The sequence below is a fragment of the Trematomus bernacchii genome, unplaced genomic scaffold (genome assembly GCF_902827165.1).
Source record: "Trematomus bernacchii unplaced genomic scaffold, fTreBer1.1, whole genome shotgun sequence".
Classification (NCBI taxonomy): Eukaryota; Metazoa; Chordata; class Actinopteri; order Perciformes; family Nototheniidae; genus Trematomus; species Trematomus bernacchii.
Genome location: NW_022987851.1, coordinates 735,555 through 760,189, shown reverse-complemented (window position 1 = coordinate 760,189; position 24,635 = coordinate 735,555). Strand labels below are relative to the sequence as shown.

Genomic DNA, 24,635 nt, shown 5'->3' with positions numbered 1-24,635 from the left:
TGGGAAGGTTGCTTACGTAGGACAAAGGAAATAAATACGCACAGACATTTTCCGATTCATAAAAGACTGCGTACCGGCGCAGGACTTGCGTGCGGCACATCCTACGCCGGTTTCCCTTTATAAATCACAATCAACTCGAAATGCGGCGCAGCTTTTGCGGGCTTCACGTAACGCCCATATTTGCCTATAAATAGTCAAAGAAACGCCCATTCATTCATTCATTTTGACTGACTGCATGAAGAAGATCGCAGGAAATGAGGACAGCACAGCTAAAAAAGACATCTCACACCGTGTCAGATGTAGGTTATTTTGGGGAGGTCGAGATAAATCATATTGTTTGGTGGATGCAGTTTGAACCAGAGTAGCAGCATGGAGGTCGGATCGTCACCAAAATAAATGAATAAGTGGTCCGTAAAAAGTTAATGACAAAAGAAATACACATAACCTTCCTCAGGCAGTGTGTTTGTCCCGGGGACAGGAGACACCCCCTTGATGAGAAACTGTAAGAAATGATCGGGGAATCCCTCCGGAGTGTAGTCATGACGACTGGATCTGAATTATTTTGTTGTATTTCAATCAGCAACTATATATCCATAATCCACCAGTTAAAGGAAATACAACTAATGTGTTGTGTTATATTAGCTGTACAATTTTCCACATATGGTGTTCTTAGTTTCCATACCTCCTGTGTTTTACGAGCGACTTATCAAGTCTTGGCAAACGGCATAAAACACGATTAAACGTGATAGTATATAAAACCATGCTCGTATCAACCTATAGAAATGCAAAATGGCGTCAGTTTAGACGTAATTCTGTCCTCCTGCTTACCGCATCATTTATGAGAAAACATTTCATAACATTAACACAACATATTCGAGGTGGTTTTAAATAACATATCCGTATTTATTTATTTCTCCAAGTTATGTTTTTGTGTGCACTGAGGAGTCTCAAACAGGCGTTTGTTTAATCATTTTAAGATTGGCTTTAATCAATGTTTGAAAATGAATTCTTCATATATGATAAATGAGAGGTAACATTTTATTTATGGTATTATTTCCACATATTTCTCTCCATTCTTCCTTCTGCCAACGGTGTCGCAGTTTCTCGTCTCTCCCGTTTGTGTGCGTACGCATGGGTTAGAGTTTGCGTGGAGGGCCGCACATTTTCCCGTCAAGTTAGTATTTTATAAATCGCAAACATTGCGTAGAAACTGGCGTACGCCATTTTTTGAGCGTATATCCCTTTATAAATGAGGCCCCAGGCCGTGATGCAGCCAGTCAGGATACTCTCTATGGTGCACCCGAGGACATGCAAATATGTTTGTTGTCTACTACAAAGACAACCAATGATCTTAAAACTAAATATATATATATATATAGTTTTACATTGTGATGCAAAACACCCTGTTTGTGTATTAATTCATTGCTTTAAACTTTTTTTTCTTTCCTTTCATTTAAAATCGGCACCCGATTCAGAGAATCACCCAGCTAATGTTTGCTAGCTAAATAGCTAACTCAACAGCACACTGACAGGGTAATCATAAAACGGCCTCTAGGTTAACTTGTTTTCTACATGTTAACACTGTGGACATTCATTTTCTTCAGCAGACAGTAGCTAGCAGTTTTCGACAGATACAGCCCACTCAAAAATATATTGTTTCATATCAAATGAATTGATATATATATATTAGCTGTACACTTTACCAATATAATAGTTTTTTATGGACAACTTTATCATTAAATCTCGTCCAACTAATCTTGCTGCTGTCACTCCTCGGCTCTTGGTAGTTCAGGCAATGATCACACCTGGCAACTCCGGGCTTCCTGGCAGCTGTCAATCAAAGTCCAAGAAAATAGTCCTTTCCAATATTCCAACAAATCGAAACAAAAGAGGCAAAACTCAAATAAAATAATAAACAATCTTATATCGTTTATCTTTCTATCATGTTGTATGTTGGGGAATAATTTGCTTAGGTATTCAACCTTTGACACAGTTCATCATTTTCTCCTCTCACTGTCTCCTTTCCCATGGCATAGGTCTACGGCCTTGGGTATTGCTGCTATTTCTCTTAAGGAGGAGCAGCTTGGGCGCATTGTTGTTGCCAGTCTATGACAGAGCACAAGCCGCCATGAGGTAGTTTACTGTTCAGGGACGTAGGTTCCCTGGTGCACATTCTTTCCTATGGACGAGAGCTCTAGTTAGATTTAGGGTCCATAATTGTTTAGTCTCACTGATAAAGAATGTTGATTATTACACTCCGAACTAGTTAAAACCTCGAACTACAGAAGAGTTCTTCAGAATTGGTTTGGCAACCACTGTGTCAACTCGTGACACACCACCTGTCTTGTCAATTCTCCGGCCGTAACTCCAAATAAACCATCAGTGTTTGCCATCAAAGCTCCAGCTCTCCTCGTGTCTCTCTGAGTCCTGTTTCCAATTGCTTCAGAAGTTTCCCCCACATTGTGTGTATACTAAAAAATTAACGATTAAAAACTGTGTCTCGACTGCGTCTTAGAGATAGGTTGCTCTTATCTGTGTCTCTTAAAAGGCTGCCACTGTGGTGAATTGTAGTCTTTAATATGTCCTTGACCAAAGATGTCAAGTTGACAACATTTGGCTTTCCCACAAAAACAAAAAACTGACTCTAAGAAGTAACTTTGGTTGGATGTTTTTCTACATGTGTGTTGGTTTTGAGTTGTTGAGCATACTTGGGACACCCTTAGCAGTTTAACTTTGGCATGAAAACACTAGTTTTATATACTTTTTTTTAACATTTAAGAGTTTTGAGTACATCTTTCATTTGCTGCCCATTGGCCGAGCCACATATTTCCAAAGCATTGTATTGATATCAATCTGTACTCTGATGACACCCTGCTGTTTGTAACCATTAAAGTTGGAGACAATGGAAATCTGAATGTCTTTTTTACCTCAAGAGCTGGATGCCACCAAAACAAATAAATGAGATCTATATTACTTCGTTTTGTGCTAACATAGCTGGCAGTTTCTTTACATTTAAACAATTTTGTTTATTGTCTTTTCATTGTTTCTATATGTTCTACTCTCTTATTTGTCATCTTTGACCTTTCAGGTGAGATGAGACGCAGCTCTGAGCCCCAACAGGACAGTGATGCCTTCTCTCCCATTAGCCCCCCCTCTGGCTTTGTCAGCCCCTCCTCCCCCCTTCCACCAACCAGTGCCCACGGCCGCTCCATCTCCATATCAGTGGTACCATGTTCAGGAGATCACAAACCTATCTCATTGGCTGAGGACGCGTTCCTGCCCAACACCCCTCCAGCCTCTCGAGCCTCGAAGGCACGCACTGCCCTGCCCTCCCAGACCCCCCCGCCAGCCTCCCGCAAACTGCTGCAGCTCCTCCCCAACATCACCCTGCCCAGGAGCAAGAGTCAGGAGTCCCAGCTGGCCAACCGCATCGAGGTTCCGGCTACACACAGGTGGGTCTAAGAGTTACTGCAGTCGTGTGTTTATGGTAGATCAGAGTCTCCTGTTTGAAATGTGCATTACCTTTCAGCTGCCAAATATCAAACAGAAATAAAAATGGCGGGAAAGAAGTCATGGCATTCCGGTATAGCCTCAGATATTTCAATTCTAATATTTGTGATCTCCAGAAGATGATATTTAAAAATGTTTTAGTCAGACATACTGTCCTCAAGTCAATGAAGTGACCATTTGCGGCAAATGCGGCGACTTCAGCTTGTACTCTCACTTCCTGTCACATTTTACTTTCTATAGTTCAATCCGGAGAGACGGTTTTGATGTAAGAATACATATTTATTGCCAGGGATACACAAATGAATGTAATGGTGTTTTGGCGATTAGGCCCCGTTGTGCAGGAGTATCATTCGGGAGGGGAGAACCGATCCGATGAAACCCCCTGGGGTCTTGACACTGGTGGTGGTGAATGGATGGTTGGGGTCGGTCTGAAGAGGAGGGGCTTAGCTTGACCCTGGAGTCAGAGGGACAGGAGGTGAAAAGGGGTGGAGGAGGGTTGCGTCGAGTCACCTGAAATGACAGCTGTCAGAGGGGGGAGAGCAGATTTTAAAGGTTTAGCAGAGCGCTATGATAGGCTTGTGGGAATAAAGCGAAGTGATTGGTTAATCTGGGGAGTGACGCCCCCGATAACTTATTGAGAGGAGAGAGAGTAGTAACATGGAAATAGTAAATGAAGAGTAAAGACGGTCTTCCTGGTTGAACTTGCGCTGAGCTTCATTAAAGTCTCAAAACCTCCCAAAAAATACTCAAAAAATCTACAACAGATGCCAAACCTTGCTGTTCGGTATGAATTAAGAAAGCAGGATAAATTGATATATTTGACCATGAATCCCCCTGTTCAGATCAAGATTAAGGTCAATTTTTAATAATCCCGAAATTCAGTTTTTCCCTCTCACAAAGATTTGATGCCTTGCTCAAGGACACCTCGGCAGTGCCCAGTAGGTGAACTGGTACATCTCAAGCTACCAGTCCACACTCCTATATTTTTTGGTCCGATAAGGACTTGAACCGGCAAACCTTCGGTTCCCAAAACAAGTCCTTGAGCTACTGCTGACCAAGGAAATCAACAATGTTTTTACCACAACTATATAAATATATATACAAATATTTCTAGTTAATAAAAGTGTGGTTATCTGCCTAAAATGTCAGCTTTGCACACAATACTTTTACATTACATGACCTACTTTTATCCAAAGCGACTTACAATAAGTGCAATAAACCACAGAGATTCAAACTAATGACAACAAGAACAGTGCTGACATATTTACTTCAAAAAGCAATATCATTGTAAGTGCTGGTGCATAAGTTATTTTTTTCGCCAACGTATAAGTGAGACAGGTGGGTCTTCAGTATGCGCCAGAAGATATGTAGACTCTCCGTTGTCCTGATATCAGGGGGAAGCTTGTTCCACCATTTGGGAGCCAGGGTAGCCAAGGGCATGTCTTTGTTGGGGTGTACCTGGTTCCACTTCGCAGTAAGGGAGTAGCAAGCCGATTGGCTGAAGCAGAGCGACTTTTTTCATTCATGCTGTCTATGGGCTTAACATTGTACATTTTTAGCCAATATGAGTTTATTACCTTTTCTGTAATGCCAACCCAAAGGACACACTTCAAATGTGTAGACCTACTACGTATACAAATGTACGAACTACAAAATTGTCATTAAGTTGATAACCCTGTCTAACACAGTCTCCAATGCAGGACCTTCTGTAATTTGGCGTTGACACACACACAAATGAAGGGAAACATATCAATATGTATCCCTGACTATGGCACCAATGCTAGCGATGACGTGACAGTTGTGTATTCTCAGGATGAAGGACTGCTGTAGTAGATGTTCGTTGCTCTCTGTGTTGCAGAGGCGGTAAGAGGAACAAAGTGTTGGGGGCTCTTCACATCAACGGGAACACTCCTGATGACTCGGCGCTGCGCTCCCCCCCGCTCTCTGCCCGAACACCTGGCCCCGTCCCGGCCTCAGCCCCCTACATGATGGACAGTGAGTGTCCTTCACGGATCTGCTCTGGTTCCTCCTCTCTTTGTTCTGCTGTGATTCTGCTTCTTTTCCTTTGAGTTTCTGACACATTCTATGTTCTTCACAGATGTCTCCATGCACAGGGGTTCCCCTCAGACAATGAGGAGAGACATTGGCCTGGCTGTCACTCACAGGTCAGTGATCACCACCACCTCCCCCCCCCCCCACTGTCCTGTTTAGAATAGACTATTTTATTTGACAAGGTTATATTAATTATGCTGTAGATTCTGTTGTTATAGTAGTGTCAACACTCAAAAAAGGATTCATTAGAGTAAAGTTTAGCTTAGACATTTGCATTATTATAAAATAAAAATCATACTTGTGGCTCAGGGGCCGAATGGATGTATACCAATCAAAGTGTCAGTGGTTCGATACCAAGTTCATTGTGTCAATATGGTGACGTTTTGGGCAAGATACTTAAAAAAGCATTCTGCTTATTTTCAGGTTCATATTTGTATGTAGTGCCTCTACAGTGACATGTCTCCAAGCTTTAATGTTCAAAAAGCTCTTTATTTTTCTCATACTGCCTGTGCTGCAGCACCTTTTTTCACCCTCTGTCTGAAACCAGAGCCCAGTCTGCTCTGATTGGTTAGCTGGCCGACTCGGTTGTGATTGGTTAACCGCTTCAAGATGTGTCAGAAATGTCCCACCCCTAAGCCTATCACGTACATGTATACAAGCGCTAGCCAATAGAAGTGTGAGTGTTACATAGTGATGTCACTATGTTACGGTAGTCAACAAAGGAGTCTAATTGAGGCGTTTCAGGCAGGGGGGGAGTGTGTGGGAGAGAAACTCCCTCTGGAGGGAACACAGGGATTTTAGCCTTTGCAGAACATTTACTTGCACACAAACCTATATAACACAATACAGGAAAGGGAAACCCCCCAAGAGCATAATATGGCCTCTTTAAGAGCAAACTTTATTGTGGGCAGGCTATTTTCCCAAAGCCAAAAATACATGTATATAGAGCTGACTGTGTGTGGTATTGCAGTCACTGAAGTAAAGGCTGAATTGGCATTAGGTTAGTTCATCTGATTGTTTTCAAAGACCAAATGTTTTGTATTTTGTAGGTTTTCTACCAAGTCCTGGCTCTCCCAGACGTGCCAAGTGTGTCGCAAGAGCATGATGTTTGGCGTCAAGTGCAAACACTGCAAGTAAGAATCCTAAAAATAGCCCTGCCCCCCCCCCCCCCCATACTCTGTTTGACTAATACTTCCACTTGCAATGGTCTCACGTCATAACCATCTGCTCACAGGTTAAAGTGCCACAACAAATGCACCAAAGAGGCTCCCTCCTGTCGGATATCATTTCTCACATGTAAGCATCACGCAACGCCTTCTGTTTCTTCCATTTTTTCTTCTTTTGAAATGTAATTGTCAGGGAAAGTTTATTTTTTATTTGACGTGTATCTCAGCACATAGCATCTGAAGAGTCGAACTGAATTGGACAGATTGTTGCTTTATACAACTCTGACAAACTGACTATATTTAGTTTGATGGGAATATAGCTAACACGAGTTTCGATGGTTAAACCAAAAGCAAAGGATGTACTAAAAAAGTTCTTATCTGTTTTCAATCGTAAACTGTGGGTATTGCATCATGCGATTGGCAGTGCATAAGGAAGTGATCTTGTAATAACGGTATGAGTGCAGGAAGCAGAACTCTTTTTAATGCACATACAGATCTGTGTATATCTTTTTAAGGCCCTGTGTCCACATTGTGTTATTTTCTGGGAGAAAAAGCGCTGGGTAGAGCCTCCACCAAGCGATTCATCCAGAAATGTTCCCGGTGCTTTTATTTAAGTTTCTTTGACATAGATATAATGACATTATTTGTATACATCTATTTGTGCTATTACCTCAGTTTCCGTCTGAAAGTGACGTCACTGTCGCCTCTGTGATAAGATAAAACGGTGTCGAGTCCAAACAATCGAGCAAACAAACCAAAATAGAGCGTAAAAAAAAACACTGTGTTTTTGTCTCGAGGCAACATGCGTTATCTTTCTCATTAAACATTTAAAAAACCACACGGGCGCTCAGAAAAAAGGCGCTATGTGGACACAGGCCCTAAATAGACTAGAAAATGTGTGAACCTTTAAAGGTCACCTATTATGCAAAATCCACTTGTTCATGTCTTTTATACATCAACATGTGTCCCCTCTGCGTAAAGAGATTCTGAAAGTCTCAGGAAAAAAGATTCGCTCACTTTTTGTCCTGATCCATTTATATAAAAACCTGTCTGAAAATGAGCTGATCAGATTTTGGCCACTTTATGATGTCATAACGATTTTTTGGCTTGTGTAACCATTAGCCAATCACCAACCAGGGTAACCCCCCCCCCCCCCTTATCACCTGAATCTCCTCCTAGAGCACCATTAGCCGCGTTCACACCAAGTACTTTCCTGTACTTAGTGCCGGCACTAAGTGCCCCGGCGCTTTTAACCCCAGGGCACTTAGTACAGATCGCGTTCACACCGGAGTACTTTTCCCTGAGGGAAGATTACGCAAATGAGCCGCTGACGTCACTTCTTCTTTTTCTGCGTTGGCTTTACTGGCAGGCCACAAACCACTTCACGGCGAGTACAGTAGGTGGCGGTAAGCACCTTAAAGTTGTTTGCAATCCGCTACAAAACAAGAGAAGAAGAAGAAAAAGAAAAACTTCCCGCGTATACTGTCTGTTGTTTACCTTCCGACCTCAGACATGGATGGATGATGGAGATGGAGTCGACTGAAGTTGTGCTGTTTGTGCTCATGTTATACAGCTTTGTAACTTCGTTAATGCGGCCAGAGCCTGAGCCTATTAGGCGTCCGACAAAAATCCGGAGCCGCCACACGTCGAATGCTATAATCGCAAAGTTTTCTTCAGCATCAAAGGCAGTTCAAAAGCTGTAGGAAAAGGATTGGCCGACGGAAAGCACACATGATTGCCATGTTTCACCGTAGGATGGCTGATACAGGATCTCTTTAATCGCCATGTCGGTTTATGTCAGTGGTACATGTCAGTAAACATTGTCAATATAAAATAAAGTGTCAGTTGTACTATATAATAACAGTAATAACAATATAAAATAAACTGTCCCAGGTGTAGGGATAGTCTCAGCAGCAAACCCACCTTAATGATATATATATATATATATCTTCCTGAGACCCACTGCATCCGTCTGCCATAAACACTATGCAAACATACATGTTAGTTTTGGCCCATAGTGGACTCCATGTTGTGTGAAATGGGGGGGAATTAAAAGTTTAGGTCAAATAATATTTAAAATGATATAAATTATCATATTTGTGTATGTGCCGCTGCCATTCCCCCACAAGGTTGCAACATTGATGATAAATAAATGACAAATAAAGCTTTGCCAGTTTATAACCGATGAAACATGATGGTATCAGAATAATCACTTACATGTGATGTATAGGATGCTACACAGGTCACTAAAGATAAAGTGTCAGGAGAAATAAGCTTAATCGCCATGTCGGTTTTCTTTATTGCACTCTCAAGACATAACATTAAATAGAACAATTTTAAATGTAAATAAAGTGTCAGTTGTACATGTCAGTAAACATTATATATAAAATAAAGTCATAACAGTAATAACAATATAAAATAAACTCTCCCACTGGTGTCCCAGTGTCAGGCACAATGCAACTATCTAGGCACATAAAGATCTTTAAAAGATACTTGCAGTTAATATTTTGTAATGTTGCATTTATGCAGTGGATTTAACAGCTGACATTTTTGAGCACTCAAAAACTGGTCCATCAATCTCATGAACACATTGTGTTTTCTTTTCCACAATTTAAAAATAAGTGTTGTTTCCCCAAATGTTACTTTTCAAAGAGGTGCTCTAAGCATCCACTTTGTCTGCATGCTCATAAGTGCTAACACTACAAACCAGCCCTGTGCACTAGGCTTGTTAAGTGTGTTTATTCACATTTTACTGAGAATTTGCTGCATTTAGACATTTGATGTCTGAATGTGTGTATGAGATGGGCCATTTCAGCTCCCAGTACTCCTAACAAACCCTTGATGATTTTATCCAGAGGCAATGTTAGAACAAAACACGACTGACCTAAACCTGACCCCATTTTCAACTCTGCTTCCAGGCATGTGCTTTATTTGCCTCGGTAATAATGATGAATAATACTTAATAGACACATTAAGTGTAAGTGTAAGTGTAATATTCTCAGCAGCATACACACCGTAGTGCAAAGTTGTGTGTCGTGTGTCAGTATTTACAAAAACTATACCAAATAAACAGTTATTAAATGCAGTTTGTCGCTCATCCTGCCGCTCCTGGCGCTGCGCCGACGCTTCCTCATGGCGCAGCGCCCACACTTCATCCTGGTGCTGCTGGCGCTCCATCTGCTGCTTGAACACTTCTGCCTGGCGCTCCATCGAGGTGAGCATCTTGTCCTCCGTTTCCTGGGCCTTGGTGAACAGCACCATCTGATCTCCACGCAGCGACTCATTCACCACGGCACGCCGGTCCTCCAACGCCTGGGCGGTGTCAAAGAAATTCGCATCCCGTGTCTGCTTTCCTAAGAGGGGAAAATAAGCAAGATACAAGATCTGTTTAGTCGCCATGTAGTTTTACAACATACTAGGAATGTGTTTTCACAAATAGAATTAAGGTTTCACAAATCTGAAACTGTGTTCTAAAGAATCTTTTGACTCTCTGGGATAATCCAGTCCAAATAAATCGGCTATGCAGCGATTTAAGAGGTTCAAACACGGAGGATTGTTCCTTTTTGAAGAGTGCTTCATGTATGCTTGAACTTTGTCTAATGTTGTTAAAGTTTTTCTTACCGGAAGTCATGTGACCTCTAGCTCTAGTTTTCACGCTGTTTCATAATTGTACCAAGAAGGAAATAAACATAAACATGATGCGTAACGTTCTTTCAAGACAAAGTTACAGTGTGTGTACCTTTGCGAAGCAAATTACAGAAACACTGCACAGTTATTCACAAGTCAAAACGTTTTCATAGCGGCCGAGAATATCTAGCTAGCTAGATGTAGCTAGCTCGGGGCCGGTGTTAGCCTATTCAGCCTAGCATGGCTAGCTTGATCTACTGAGCAAATAAAAGTACATCTGAGACCATTATTGTGCAGATTAAAACCCCAGTGCATGTAGCTGATTTTACCTTCGTCGTGGTCGTCATCGTTGGCCACTGAATCCGCCGTTTGTAGTCCTGCCCGAGTTTCTTTATTTTTAGCCGGTGTGTGCCGTGGGGCTGTGGACATTCCCAGGTCGAGTGAAAGCTACTGAACTGGCTACAGTAGCATTCCCTGGGTCGCGTCCTAGGCGTAGATCTCCAGAAGCGCCGACACCTCCTCATCATTTCTTGATGCTTGCCATAACTGCTTTAAAAAATAAACCCAACGCTCCGTTTTTGTAGCGAGGAAAAACAATGGCGTCTCCACACAACATTTTCACAGTTGTACGGGCGTGGTTTGCAATTCGCCCAGCCAATCAGCACTGGGGCACTTTTCACCGACAGAAAAGTACGCTCTCCCAGCGGGCTCTAAAAATGGGGGTAAAAGTACCCGAGATTAAGTACGATTTTTGGTGTGAACGCGACATAAGGGGTACTCACGGAACTAAAACGCGAAAAGTACGGTGAAAGTACTCCGGTGTGAACGCGGCTATTGTGTTCTTTTTAACCAAATATCTCTCAGAGGGGCGTGGGGAGTGGCTCCTTATTTTCATCTAAAGTAACAGACAGAGAATCAGCACTTTGGAAACAGGGCTGAAACAGAGGGGATTATGGGATGCTGCAATGATCTGTTTGGTGTCTGGAGCCAAACACTTCAGAGACATGTTTTGTATATATCTGAGACCATTCATATATTGATGAAAAACAGTATAATAGGGGACCTTTAATATTCAATGTTATGTAATTAAACCAATGTTTTGATCTGATTTGCAGTGCCCAGGATGCGGAGGGCAGAGTCAGTGCCGTCAGATATCAATAACCGGATTGATCACACAGTAATGATCCCACTGCAGTTCGGCACTTTACCTAAGGCAATAACCAAAAGGGTAAGCACATGAGCACACGTTTCTTTTGTATGACAATCTGTTGCTGTTCTCAAAGTTATTAAGTGTGTGTGTGTGTGTGTGTGTGTGTGTGTGTACGCAGGAGCACCCCCCCAGTTTGAGCCAGCTGGACTCCAGCAGTAACCCATCATCCGCCACCTCCTCCACACCTTCCTCCCCGGCACATTTCCAGCACAACAACCCCCCCAGTGTGAGCACCACCCCCCCATCCAACCCGTCACCACAGGCCTCCCGGGACAGCCGCTTCAACTTCCCAGGTCCTAACCTGTTGAGATGTATTCACCTGTCTGAAGCCTTTTAAACGTTTAGCATTGCACATCCTCCGTTCTGACTTAATAAAGTAGAAAGTATGAAATGATGAATGTTGACTGATGTTCCACCAGATGTTCCTGAGTCCACACACACTGCTGTTCAACATGCTGGCAGCTCCAGTCAGTCTGGGTAAGGGAAAGCAACACAGAAACCATACTGGCTGATGTTAGCTTATCATACTTCGAATAATAATCTTTCATTTAGTCTTTTATAGATCATTTTAATTTATCCGGAATATTTTATATTTTGTATTATTTGTGATATATATTTTTCTACTGCAGATGTGTTTATATTACATATTAAAATGTGCTGTTTATTTTTGTATACTTTATTCGTTTAAATATTGTAATGCCTAAAATCACTGCTGCTCCTATAACACAAGAATTTCCCAATTGGGGATCAATGAAGTATCTATCCATCCATCCATCCATCCATCCATCCATCCATCCATCCATCCATCCATCTAATAAAACAATAGGAAATATCCAATGTATGTGCATTAATGTTAAAAAACATAGATCGGTCAGTGTATACACATTTACTTTATTTATCCCAGAAGAAATGTGGTTTTGTGACGGATGCTCAATTTTTAAGTGAAATAGAAGAAGCAAAAATATTATTTTTAAGAATATTAAACAAATATGAATAATAATATAACGTTTTTTTATAAGTTTATGCAATAAATGATAACATAAAAATAAAGATATTTACATAACACAAGAAGTTATAGTAACATTTTGTTTTAATGCCACATTTACTTTCGGAGAATTAGAATACTTTATTAATCCCGAGGACATTGGGTTACTTGACAGTTGCTCCATTTTAAAATTAAATAAATAAAAGATAAATCAAATAGAGAAATCAAATATTGATATAAACATAAAAGGATTAATAACAAATGTGCAATAAAAAAGTAAAATATTCATATGAACACGTATATTACAACACATACAGTGGAGTATAGATATATGTATTAATGTTGCTATTTCCCGTCTCTCTTTTCTCAGACTGTCGCAGGTGGCCTTCACTGACACACAGCTGTCAGCGACGCAGCGAGGGGGGGTGAGAACTGGCCCTCACTCACACAGTTACATTACCACAAACAGGAAGTGAAAAGAATGACTTGCTTGGGCGTTGTGGTTCACAGCACTTGCAAATGAACTGATGTAGAGCACATTACTTTGTTATGTCATATGAAGTGTTCTGTGAAGGAGCTGTGTCTCTGAGCCTGACCAACCCGAAGTCATGCCATCAAATACAGTTTTAATAGAGCACATCTGTACCAAAGCTTTACATTAAACATTATTTAGAAAAAGATTATTACAGGACAATATATACATAGGCACAAAGTAAAGTAAATAATCAGAATTCTTAGGTAGGTTTAAACGTAAGGAATTAGCTCTGCTTTATAATGGTGCATATATAAACACAGTAAGAAGAATTAATTAATTTAGTAAAACAAGATGCAAACATAGAACTATTATCAATCTATTTAATGAGACAAATTACTCTGAAAATATAATAAAATATGTACAGTATATCTGAATTTAAATTGGAAGAGTTTTGAAATAGGTATCATTGTGAAGACATGTGCAAACATTCACAATAATTCACAATATTCACAGTATTTTGTACTGTAAAAACTGGACTGTATTTGGTTTAACTTAAAATAGTGACGTATATAATATTGTAATTTTATAAAATGATGAAATAAATCATTAAAATGTTGGTACACTACACTGTACACTGGAAGAGAACCATTAGGATTGTTACATTGTACTCAAAGAGCCCATGCTGCTAATACTATGCCACTGTATCAACTGCAAGGGTTGTTCTTCAACTTCCATTAGTTTTATTTATATTTCTCACATTTCTTTTTTTATGAGATCCTTTCCCCCCTCAAAGCACTTGATTACTCAACAGTCCATGGTCACTTCCATTATTGTGTTCTTTGTTCCAGGAGGAAGACTACCCAGCTAAAGATGAGGAAGCAGGCGAAGATGGCGACACAAACCAGAGCTTTTCCCCTGAGGAGGGGGATGCGGACGGGCTGGAGGAACTGCCTTCTTCCATCTGCCGCCGGGGGGGCCGTTGGCCGCCGGAGGGGGCCGTTATCTCGTATGGCCAGCCATACCAGCGTCTACCTGCAGGAGTGGGACATCCCGTACGAGCAGCTGGAGCTGGGAGAGCTCATTGGCCAGGTGAACACACACACTAATGCTATTCCTCAGTTAGAGTACTTCTCTTAGTGCACTGCATGTCGTTTACTGTGAACAATTTAAACTGTGTAGTGTTGTCTCAAATTGAATATTTCTGCTGTCACCAGAACTGACATTTGCCGCTGATATCTACCAAGCTTCCTAGCTAGCTAGATAGCTAGATACAACTCTGGGAAAAATTAAGAGACCACTTTGGTTTTACTATGTATAGGTATGTGTTTGAGTAAAATGACATTTGTGTTATTTTATTCTATAAACTACTGACAACATTTCTCTGTGTTGGAATTCAACAGACACTGGAATGGAATGGCTGCCATACATGTAGAGATTGAGATTTAAGAAAACATGTGGAGCTGTCTCTTAATTGTTCCAGAGCTGTAGCAATATGCAACGTTATTGTTCTGTGTACAGACTGCTCAATCAACCCTATACAATTAACGTTGGCCTCTGTTCAACACCAGTATTTTGAAAAAGCCCACATATTAAAATATTATCTGGCATATTGCTGTGTTCACAGGAGCAACCATTAGCAATGGCTGGTTGTGCTACTTCGGTTAAGTAGCCAAGATTGTGGTCTTTGATAGCGAAAGTGTCCGGTGTTCCAGACATTGATGTGTGAAGAGATCTGGTCTGAGGCAGGGCCCAGATCATTCTCATGAAAATTGCTCAGTGGCTCATTTTTTTGTTTAAGAACACAAATACTTGGATCTTCCAACGTTTTCCCCATCCATGAAGCCCATAGAGACCGCACACTAGTTTTTTCTTTTTCCAAGCCCTGCTGCCAATCCACTCCGTCACAGCAACTTCATCCCTGGTCTCGGCTCAGTCAAATGGAGCGGGAAAACAACTCAGACTCAGTTTTTAGCACATTTTACAACTTTAGGCCCAAATGAATGAATTAAGGCCTATTCCTACTGTGTGGTAGATTTACAGATGTATCTTCACCAATGTTAATCAATGAGAACAAGTATTTCTGGGCCTAATGACGTCACATGACTGACAGGGATGTTGAAGAACCACCGTTTTGCCACTAAATTATCTTCAACAACTGGCTAACTTCCTGGGGGCTTGAAAACAAAACCTTTTGTACGTTATGAGAGCACCATCAGCGTTCTCAGTGCACCGCATTTCCATTGTGCCGTACTTATGCACTCAAACTAGCCAATTCTAGTAGAGCTAAAGGTGTATTGAGACACAGGTAAGGTAAAGTAAGGTACGTTTATTTATACAGTATAGCACATTTTCAGAAACAAAGGCAATTCAAAGTGCTTTACATCAACATTAACACACAATAGGAAGACAAAAGAAAGGAACAATAAATAAACACAATGGAATAAAAGATTCATAAAAACCAATGCGTAAAAGAGATACAGAATAGTTGAAAAACAACATTGTAAAAACAGTAGGTGTTGCAAGAAGGGTAGGGATAAAACTAAGTGAAATGACTTCTGGGTAAGCAGCTGTAAAGATAAATGTTTTTAGCCTCGACTTATAAGAACTCAGCGTTGGTGAAGACCTCAGGTTTTCTGGAAGTGTGTTCCATTGGTGCGGTGCATAGCATGATACTAAGGACATATACAGAATAAATGTCATGTGGGTCCGACACAGCAGACACATTTTGACCCTGTGGTTGTCCAGGGCCGCTGGGGGAAGGTTCATAAGGGCCGCTGGCACGGGGAGGTGGCCATCCGCCTGATGGAGGTGGACGGGAACAACCAGGACCACCTGAAGCTCTTCAAGAAGGAGGTGATGAACTACAGGCAGACCAGGCACGAGAACGTCATCCTGTTCATGGGCGCCTGCATGGCCCCCCCACACCTGGCCATCATCACCAGGTACAGCTGCTCTAGTTCCCAACACAGACTCATGTATGGCAATATGTATTCTTTGTAGGAGTACGTGTGATGTGTTGTGTGTTTTAGTAACCATGTTGCCGTGTTTTTCCTGCAGCTTCTGTAAAGGTGTGACTCTATACTCTGTTGTAAGAGAACGAGGTCACCTGTTAGACATCAATAAGATCAGGCAGATTGCACAGGATATTGTAAAGGTAAGCACATTTATGACGATTACTTATAATCTATGAATACTAAATGTCTCACTAAATATGTCACGGATGTGTCTCAGTTACAAATGAAACATTAGTATTTATTTCTGTGCCTATTTTAATTTAATGAAATACTTTTTGAAATGTTGAAAGTATATTGTAATAACAAAAATATATAACTGAATTATGCACTTTTCACAAGTATTACACGGATCAAATACTGCCATCACAATTGGCCCACACCTGTACAAAAATAAAACAACTATTAATCCTTAATCCTTAAATTTAAGTATTTATTTTCTCTCAAAAAGACATGTCACAGTAGAGGAACAAAAAACAAATATGAACCTGAAAATGAGCAGAATATGTCCCCTTTAAAGCCACTTTGTATTGTAACAAAACGATTCAGACTTTGTTGCCCAGCCAGTAATCCAATGAAAAAAACAACTCTCTAGTCACAAACAGTAACAAGGACTTTTGACATCCTTTTTTTCTCTATTACAGGGAATGGGCTATCTGCATGCCAAGGGAATAATTCACAAGGACCTGAAGTCCAAGAACGTGTTCTACGACACCAACAAGGTGGTCATCACAGACTTTGGCCTGTTTGGGATGTCAGGAGTGGTTCAGGAAGGCAGGTAGGAGAGACACGAAATGATCCGCTGTAATCTGTATCTCTATATCTAATGATCTGTACCTCTGGCAAACCAGTGTTCATTAGTACTGTGTGTGTGTGTGTATGTGTATGTGTGTGTGTGTGTGTGTGTCTGTGTGTGTGTGTGTGTTAGAAGAAAGAATGTGTTGAGGATACCTCAGGGCTGGATCTACTACCTGTCTCCAGAGATTGTTCGAGAGATGAGCCCGGAGGTGGAAGAGGACCAGCTTCCCTTCTCCAATGCTGCTGACGTCTATGCATTTGGGTATTCACATTCACATTCATTCATTGTGCATACAATTAAAATGTGCCTTTGGGACTGACGTTTCACACAACATTCAGTGTGATATTGTTGTCACCTGCTCGGGTTAATTAACATACCCTTACTCTAATAAGTATATATATAAATACATTCTTCTAAAATGTACATTTTATCAACACTAACACTAATAAAACACTGTATATATTATAATATACATGTTAAATGTTGTAGTACAATGTGCACATATTTACTTTAACTTGTTTATAAAAAAAAAAAAATTTATTTTACCTTTTCATGGACATTTTCCCTTAAAAGATTCAAAATGTGCAACTGTCAATAAACGTAATGTCCCTGGGATAAATAAAATATTCTGATTATAATTCTGAAGAAGTTAACATGATTTGAAGCAGAGTTCCTTCAAGTTCTTTGTTTAACCTTCAGTCTATGGCTGTGCGATTATGGCAAAAATCATAATCACGATTATTTCTGGTCAATATTGATATCACGATTATTAAATACGATTATTCATTGACTTTGAAAACATCCATTTATTGAACTTTAAAACAAATAAAAATAATAATTTGAACAGTATGTTTTTAACAGTTGAATACCCTGAACGTTAAGTATAATTCAACTGAAAAACCAATCAAAAAATTAAATTATACATTTATATCTACATTTAAATAAATAATATCAAAAAAATAAATACCAATAAAGAAGATAAACAAATATTTTGGAGCGCACTTCCACAACCTACTAAACATATATAAATATGATAACTAATGTCACTCACAACCTGTAATGTTTAATTATACTGCTACACGCAGTACTCTTATTTTGTTGACCCCTGTCTGGAAACCGGAAGTAGCTAAGAGGCTCCAGCTTGACGAGGTTGTCAATCGTAATCGAGATTAAAATACGATTAATTGCACAGCCCTACTTCAGTCTGACATTTTTCTTCAACTGTTAGCCCTTATTGTATACTTTTTGAAATGTTTTTTCCTGGAGTTGTATGCACCACTTGGCATATTTGCTTAGAGTCTAGAGGTGGTTCCACTCGCACCATCGTTTTTCTTATGTCCTTTTTGTGTTTTCAGCACAATCTGGTATGAGCTGCAGGCGGGCGACTGGCCAATGAGCAGACAGCCTGTGGAGGCCAAGATCTGGTTGGTGGGCAGCGGGGAGGGCATCAGGGGGGTGCTGGCAGTGGCCAACCTGGGCAAGGAGGTCACGGTGAGTCTGGTTAGATTGTTCGTCAAGTTACTGAATGATGATCTGGTATGTCTTACTTGACATTATTGCATTTCATTTAGCTGACACTTTAATCCAAAGTGACTTACAATCAACCAAAATGCTTTTGCTTTACCAATAGCTTTCAATAAGCCAAAACTATTGTGTGCTACATACAGAAGTGAGGTTTTTATCTTTTTGCCCCCCTCCATTATTATTATCACACATCGTAATAGTACACAGCACAAAGCAGAGAGGGTCTTTGATACAAATGTGTAAGCCATAAACATAAACAAACAAGTTATGCACCATTTTTTTAATCTACATTTATCTTTCCTACATTTTAAATATAGCTGGCTTGTAGGAATGCACTTATATCAGTGTTTCTTTATTCCTAATAAAACTAACTCCCAAATACAAAAAAAAATGTACAACAGAAATAAAGTATGGATTTGTAATCACAGATGTGAGTCTTTTAGATTCTTAATGAAATTTAGTGTGATCTTACTTGTTTTTTATGTAATGTGTCAGTGTCTATCACAGCATCCTGGTGCAGTAAATTAAATGTCTCTAGCTATACAATATTTTCATAATTCGGAGAAATAAGTACAAACTATCATAATATTCATTATTTTATATTTCTGGTACCTGCAGGATTTGTTGACTCCAGCACAGTCTGAGGTATTGTGCATTAATAGAGGAACTAGAGCTTAAAGGTCACCTATTATACAAAATGCACTTTTTGATGTCTTTTATACATAAATATGTGTCCCAGGTGCGTAAGGGAACTCACAGTGTCAGAAAACAAAACCCTCTCTCTTTTCCTCCGTACCCACATCTCTAAAAACGGGGCTACAACGGAGCTGATCCAGATTTGCGTCCGATATGACGTAATATCTGAAATGTGGGCTGGGTTTACGCCCACGGCCCTATCAGAACGTTGCTATCAGAAACAATGCGCAACGTGTTTTGGACGTAATATGTGACCCGCTCTATCGAAATCAGTCGGAAGTCCCAACGGCTCATTTAAAAATAAACGTGGATTTGCGTAAAAAAATAGTTTTTCGGGGTTCGGGTGTTTAGTTTGATTTTACATAAACAAAGTCTTGGCTTTCAGAATATGAAACTTTTATTTCCATATCACACGATAAATACATTTTTGAAGCTTGTAAAGGGAAGATGACAGGCAACTCTCACTCACACTCAGCTCTTCCGCAGCGCCGCTCCCCCTCCCTCCCGCTGAAATTATGAATGTAAGGCGTATAGTAATCATAGGTAACACGGCAGGGTCCGTGACAGTTTGTTTTTATCTGATTTCAAATAAACAAAGTCTTGGCTTTCTCGGCAAATTCAGATGATAACTAGAAAATGCATTTCCTGCAGAAAATGCATTTCCTGCAGAAAATGCGTGCGAATGCTGTAAACTGTGAACATTTGTTGCTGAATTTAGCTGAAAATGCAGAAAAAGCTGAATATTTTATTAGCTGAATGGTTGCTGCTTTTAGCTACAAAAACCAAGTAAGTGTTTCTGTAGCTGAAAGTAGGCTGAAGGAGTTAAATATCAGATGTAAGTAGTAGTGAATGAATGTGTATGAAGAAGAGGAAAGAAAGTAAAAAGGCTTGGGAAAGCAGCAGAATATTTTGACTGCAAACTTTTCGACTAAAACCATACGTCACCAATAATGTATAAAATATGTGGAACCTGTTGAAGTCAGTATGAAGTCTCCATCAGACAGAAAAGAATAGGCTGAGAAAGTCTGTTAAAGTCCACTCTGTTTGTCAGTGTTTGTTTTTGTGCTGAGCACCTAATCATAACAAATAATCATAACACCTGTGTGTGAGCCCAGAGATCAAAGGTTTCCATGGTGATGTGCAGTAATCAGTGAGAGCAGATTCTTTCCATTGGTCTGAATGAGAGATAAACCTCTTGCATTTGAACGTTTTGTTGAAGAACCGTAGCAGATATCGGTGAAATGTCAACGCGTGAAGCGTCTCAGGATCCTGACGAGCGTCTGAAGTGTGCTTTTTGTGTACTTTCGGGTCAATAATGTGGCCTTTTTGGCAGATTAACTAAAGGTGTGCGGCTGCTGCTGTGAGGAAAGAGCACGCTGTATTTACAATAGGCCTTAATGGAGACATGTTGAAAGTTGTTGTCACTTCATGCCCTCAAGAGGCATTTTGTTTAATTATTTAGCTTAATTTGTTTTATTTTCCAACCTAGGAGAGGTTTTCCTACGATTTTCATGAAAAATTATGTCCAAGGAGTGTAGGGTTTGGGAATTATGGCAGGTTTAAAAAAAATGTTGGGCGAATTTCAAGCTGTCCTCCACTCTGTTTTGAGATCAAAGCACTCTAGACAATACACACTAATGTTAAAATCTGAAGAAAGCCTCTTTACCAAGCTCCAAACTAAGTTAAATATCTCAAAAAGTGTAAAAGATATGAAAAATCTTTTATAAAAAAAAGGTTTTATAGCTGAATGTCTTGTGATCATTTTAAAGTTGGAATGAAGTCTCTAGCTGAAAGTATGAGGAAGGAGTAGCATTTGGCGCAAGGTGTAGGTAAAAGAGGATTTGAAGGTTCTTCCCATTGAGTTCCATGTAAAAAAAAAGAGTTAAAAAAGCTGAATATTTCAAAAAGTATAGAATATTTTGAAAAAGTTGAAAGTTTCCCATCATGTGCTGAAAAGGCTGAATAGTTTGATATTTGAATGGTTTCTGTAGCTGAAAGTATGCTGAAGTTATGAAGAGCCAAAGTATTGGTTGAAATAATTAGAAGAGGAAGAATAAAGATTCAAAGAACTATAGTGGAATCCTGTGGCACAGCATTCCACTAAATACAACTTTGAAGCTTGTAACGGCATAATTACAAGCGGAGAACGGAGTAACTTGACGTCACAGCAGGCATAACAACAGCCGGTGTTTCTCGTGAGTGTTTTCCCCGGGAAACAAACACAATACACACAAACGCAAAAATACACAAACACACACACACACATACACACACACACTCGCGAGCTTACCCCAGACCAGTAATCCAAACCAAAATATTTTCCCTCCGTTACTACTTTGATCATTTGCTCCGCTAATAATCAATCAGATCGATCCAGAGAAGAGGAAACTTTGAAGGCCTTTTTCTCAAAATGATGACTCGGTGACAGTCATTATATAATGTGACATATTTTGCTTAATATTTGGAGTACAACAACAATCCTGATATCATTAGAAAGCTAGGAATCTCCTCTTTCCAACAGTGTATACAACTCAAAATGTGTCTTCGGGTCAATGCGACTGATTTCGATAGAGCAAGTCACATATGGTCTTTGTTTACATTAGCAAGCATTGCTAACACTCAGAGCTAACCTGTACTGGAGGGAGTATGTGTAAAAAAGCAGGAAATAAAAAGGAACTCGCCTTGTAGCAAACCCGCAAGAAAAGAAGCATTTGAGCTCCATACTGTTTCAGAAATAATCTTTGATGTGGTTTGGAACATGATATGGCGTTTAATCACGGCAGCATTTAGCTGAGTATCTGGGTAGAATTCTCCTGCATGAACTCTCCTCTCTGCTTTTTATTTATCATTTACAGCACAGTGAGGGTATTAACACATGTATGAAACCCCCTCCTCTCCCAACAGGAGATCCTGAGCGCCTGCTGGTCCCCCGAGGTGGACGGCAGGCCCTCCTTCACCCAGCTGGCAGACATGCTGGAGAAGCTGCCCAAACTCAACCGCAGGCTGTCTCACCCCGGACACTTTTGGAAGACCCCTGAGTAGGTATCAGAGAACAATTCCAGGGTGGACCGACCTACAACACAAACACATCCACAAAAAGGGAGTCTTCATCGTTTGATTGTTGTCGTCTACATTTTGTAAGCAGAAAAAAGATGGAGCTCAAAAGATTTTGTAAAGAAATGTGAATATTATGAAGCTGCCCTGCTGAGTATCAAGTCATTTTTTTTTTTATACAGATTATTTTTGGGCCGGTTTAGCCTTTATTAGAGAGATAGATTTGCAAGAGGAAGATAGAGGGGGGTCTTAAAAGGACCGCAGGCCAGATTTGGAAGGAACCAAGTCCTGGTATATTGTATTTTTAGGAAATAGTATTTTTGCTATGCCTGGTGGGATTTGTTGCTCCCTCTATGCTTCCTTCGTCTGCTTTTGCCACTGATAATATTTCTCACAGTCAGCAGTTATGTCCTCTATTGTTTTCCTGATTTGTCTCCTCTCCTTTTCCCTCTCTTTGTGCTTTCCTCTCCTCTGGGTGCTGACCGATCCCCCTCCCCTGTTCCTGTTGGGTCTGATCTCCACTCCCGCACACTTTTCACCATCCTCTGTTTCCCTTTGTTTCCACTTCTTCTTATCTCTGCCTTCTTCTCCTGCTGAAGGCCTTGGGATCATCATCACTGCCTGAGAGATCAGTGCCCTCAGGGTCTGCACGCACACCGAACATACATGAACAAATTCAGCAGCTGAGGCTACCAACAAATTATATTGGCTTGAGCAAATGTTATCAATATTATTTAAAAGAACAGTTTCCATCACGTCCTGCTGTTAATGTGTGACTAATATCTGTATTGATTGTTATCATGACTTTGCGTACATGTGATTCAATGTCAATATGCAGGTTATGATGGCAGTCTGTTAGCAGGGGGAGGGTCATGTGACAGAGGGAGGGAGAATCTGTAAGATCCCCTTCTGTACTCATTGTAAGTAGGCTTATTCAACTTAAATTGTACAAAATAATTGTCGCACACATCGTTCGTGGATATCTTGTCGTATCATGAGGATTACTTTCACGTCACATTAGCTGCTACATTCTCAGTGTTAACATTGAGGCAGGTTTCCTTTGTTAACCTTTGTACCAGCTGGTGCCTCCCACGGTTCAACCACAAGCTGCTTTATCCAATACAATTCACTTCATTTCGCTTTTAAAGTGACTTACATACACTCAGATTACCGTACACATTAGAACAGTTAACCTCATTGCATCGAGTTCTAATTGTTTGAGAAGAAAAGATAAAAAGGGTTGGTTCACCTTTTTTCCCCCATTTACCTATAAGGTAAATATCTTTCCGTTAAGTTATGTTTTATTATTAGGGTTTCAGACAAATTGGATCCCTCTCTGAGACTGCACTAAAACGACTTCCTTTGGAAACTGGCATTGGGGAAGACTAATCCACAGTGACCAGAATACATTCAGAAATAGGAGTCCAGTAATAGCGACCATCACTGTGGTCCATACTTTAATGTCTTAACTACTCTGAGATGCGATGACACTTTCTCAGATATTCATGGTCCCCAGATGTTGAATTAATACAACTTTCTTTATTAGCTGACTATTTATGTAGCACCATAATCCAGTTTCCCCAATACTTTATGACCAAATATCTGCAGATTTAATGGCAGTCCCATCAGCACCAGCTAACCAAACTAAGATGGTAAACATGCAACCTGCTGGCTAGACACTAGCATCTTAGCATTGTCATTGAGCACATGATATTAGCATTTAGTGAGGTACCACTACAGTAGATAGTAACTTTCCTTGGAAATGGGTACTCCCCGAAAATATTAAACTATATTGAAACATTGCCTTATGCTGAACATCAAAAATATTTGACATGACGCTTGAAACTTTAGATTCAGGCCTTTATGATTGGATGCTCATAAATGACTGTATGTTGGGCAGCTTTAGCATGCTCTAACAAACAGATAAAACTGTCACATGACTTGCTGTTTCAATACATTATGTGTCATCTATAGAGTGGTGCAGCGATGAGGTCATTTTTGTAGGCTGACCCAGCAGTTAGCATAATTTAGCCACTTGTTAGCAACCACAGTTTTTATGACACAGAAGCTTCGGACTTTCACCAGTGGGGTTTTTCCTGATGTACTTTATTCCGAAGAACAAAACGATAAAATCTCTTAAGCTTGTGTTCCCCACAGACCTCATCTTAGGCCTCTAACCACAAAAGCGTTCAGAAAAAACATTGACTTTGAGACGAGGGAATCGGAAGGGTAAAATGCTAACTCATTTCAGGGTTTTAGGACTAATTCCTGCACCACACTATGGATCAGATGGCAAGTGATACCTCCCACACTGAGATTTCATGAGAGCTATTTGTTCAGTCTTACTTTGATTCTGCAGGAAAACAATGAGCTGTGGACAAAACTTTAATCAATAAAGTCATTTGACACAGGTTTTAGTATTTCCCTCCCATGAGTGTCCCTCTGCATGTGTGTGTGTGTGTGTGTGTGTGTGTGTGTGTGTGTGTGTGTGTGTGTGTGGTTGTGTGGTGTGTTTGTGTGTGTGTG

The 24,635-nt window shown here is 40.3% G+C and overlaps 1 protein-coding gene across 1 annotated transcript in view; it reads left to right on the top strand.

Annotated features, from left to right (window-relative positions):
* LOC117468927 (kinase suppressor of Ras 1-like) overlaps positions 1-24,610 on the top strand; it is a 37,175-nt gene extending 12,565 nt beyond the window's left edge. Inside the window, 17 exon segments of the mRNA XM_034113301.1 lie at positions 3,089-3,452; positions 5,369-5,505; positions 5,609-5,675; positions 6,612-6,695; positions 6,797-6,858; positions 11,471-11,583; positions 11,684-11,858; positions 11,985-12,042; positions 12,921-12,975; positions 13,874-13,996; positions 13,998-14,114; positions 15,771-15,967; positions 16,083-16,179; positions 16,681-16,814; positions 16,965-17,096; positions 18,191-18,326; positions 21,960-24,610. Coding sequence (XP_033969192.1) covers positions 3,089-3,452; positions 5,369-5,505; positions 5,609-5,675; positions 6,612-6,695; positions 6,797-6,858; positions 11,471-11,583; positions 11,684-11,858; positions 11,985-12,042; positions 12,921-12,975; positions 13,874-13,996; positions 13,998-14,114; positions 15,771-15,967; positions 16,083-16,179; positions 16,681-16,814; positions 16,965-17,096; positions 18,191-18,326; positions 21,960-22,097 — 2,189 coding nt within the window. The 3' untranslated portion in view covers positions 22,098-24,610.
* The last annotated feature ends 25 nt before the right edge of the window (positions 24,611-24,635 follow it).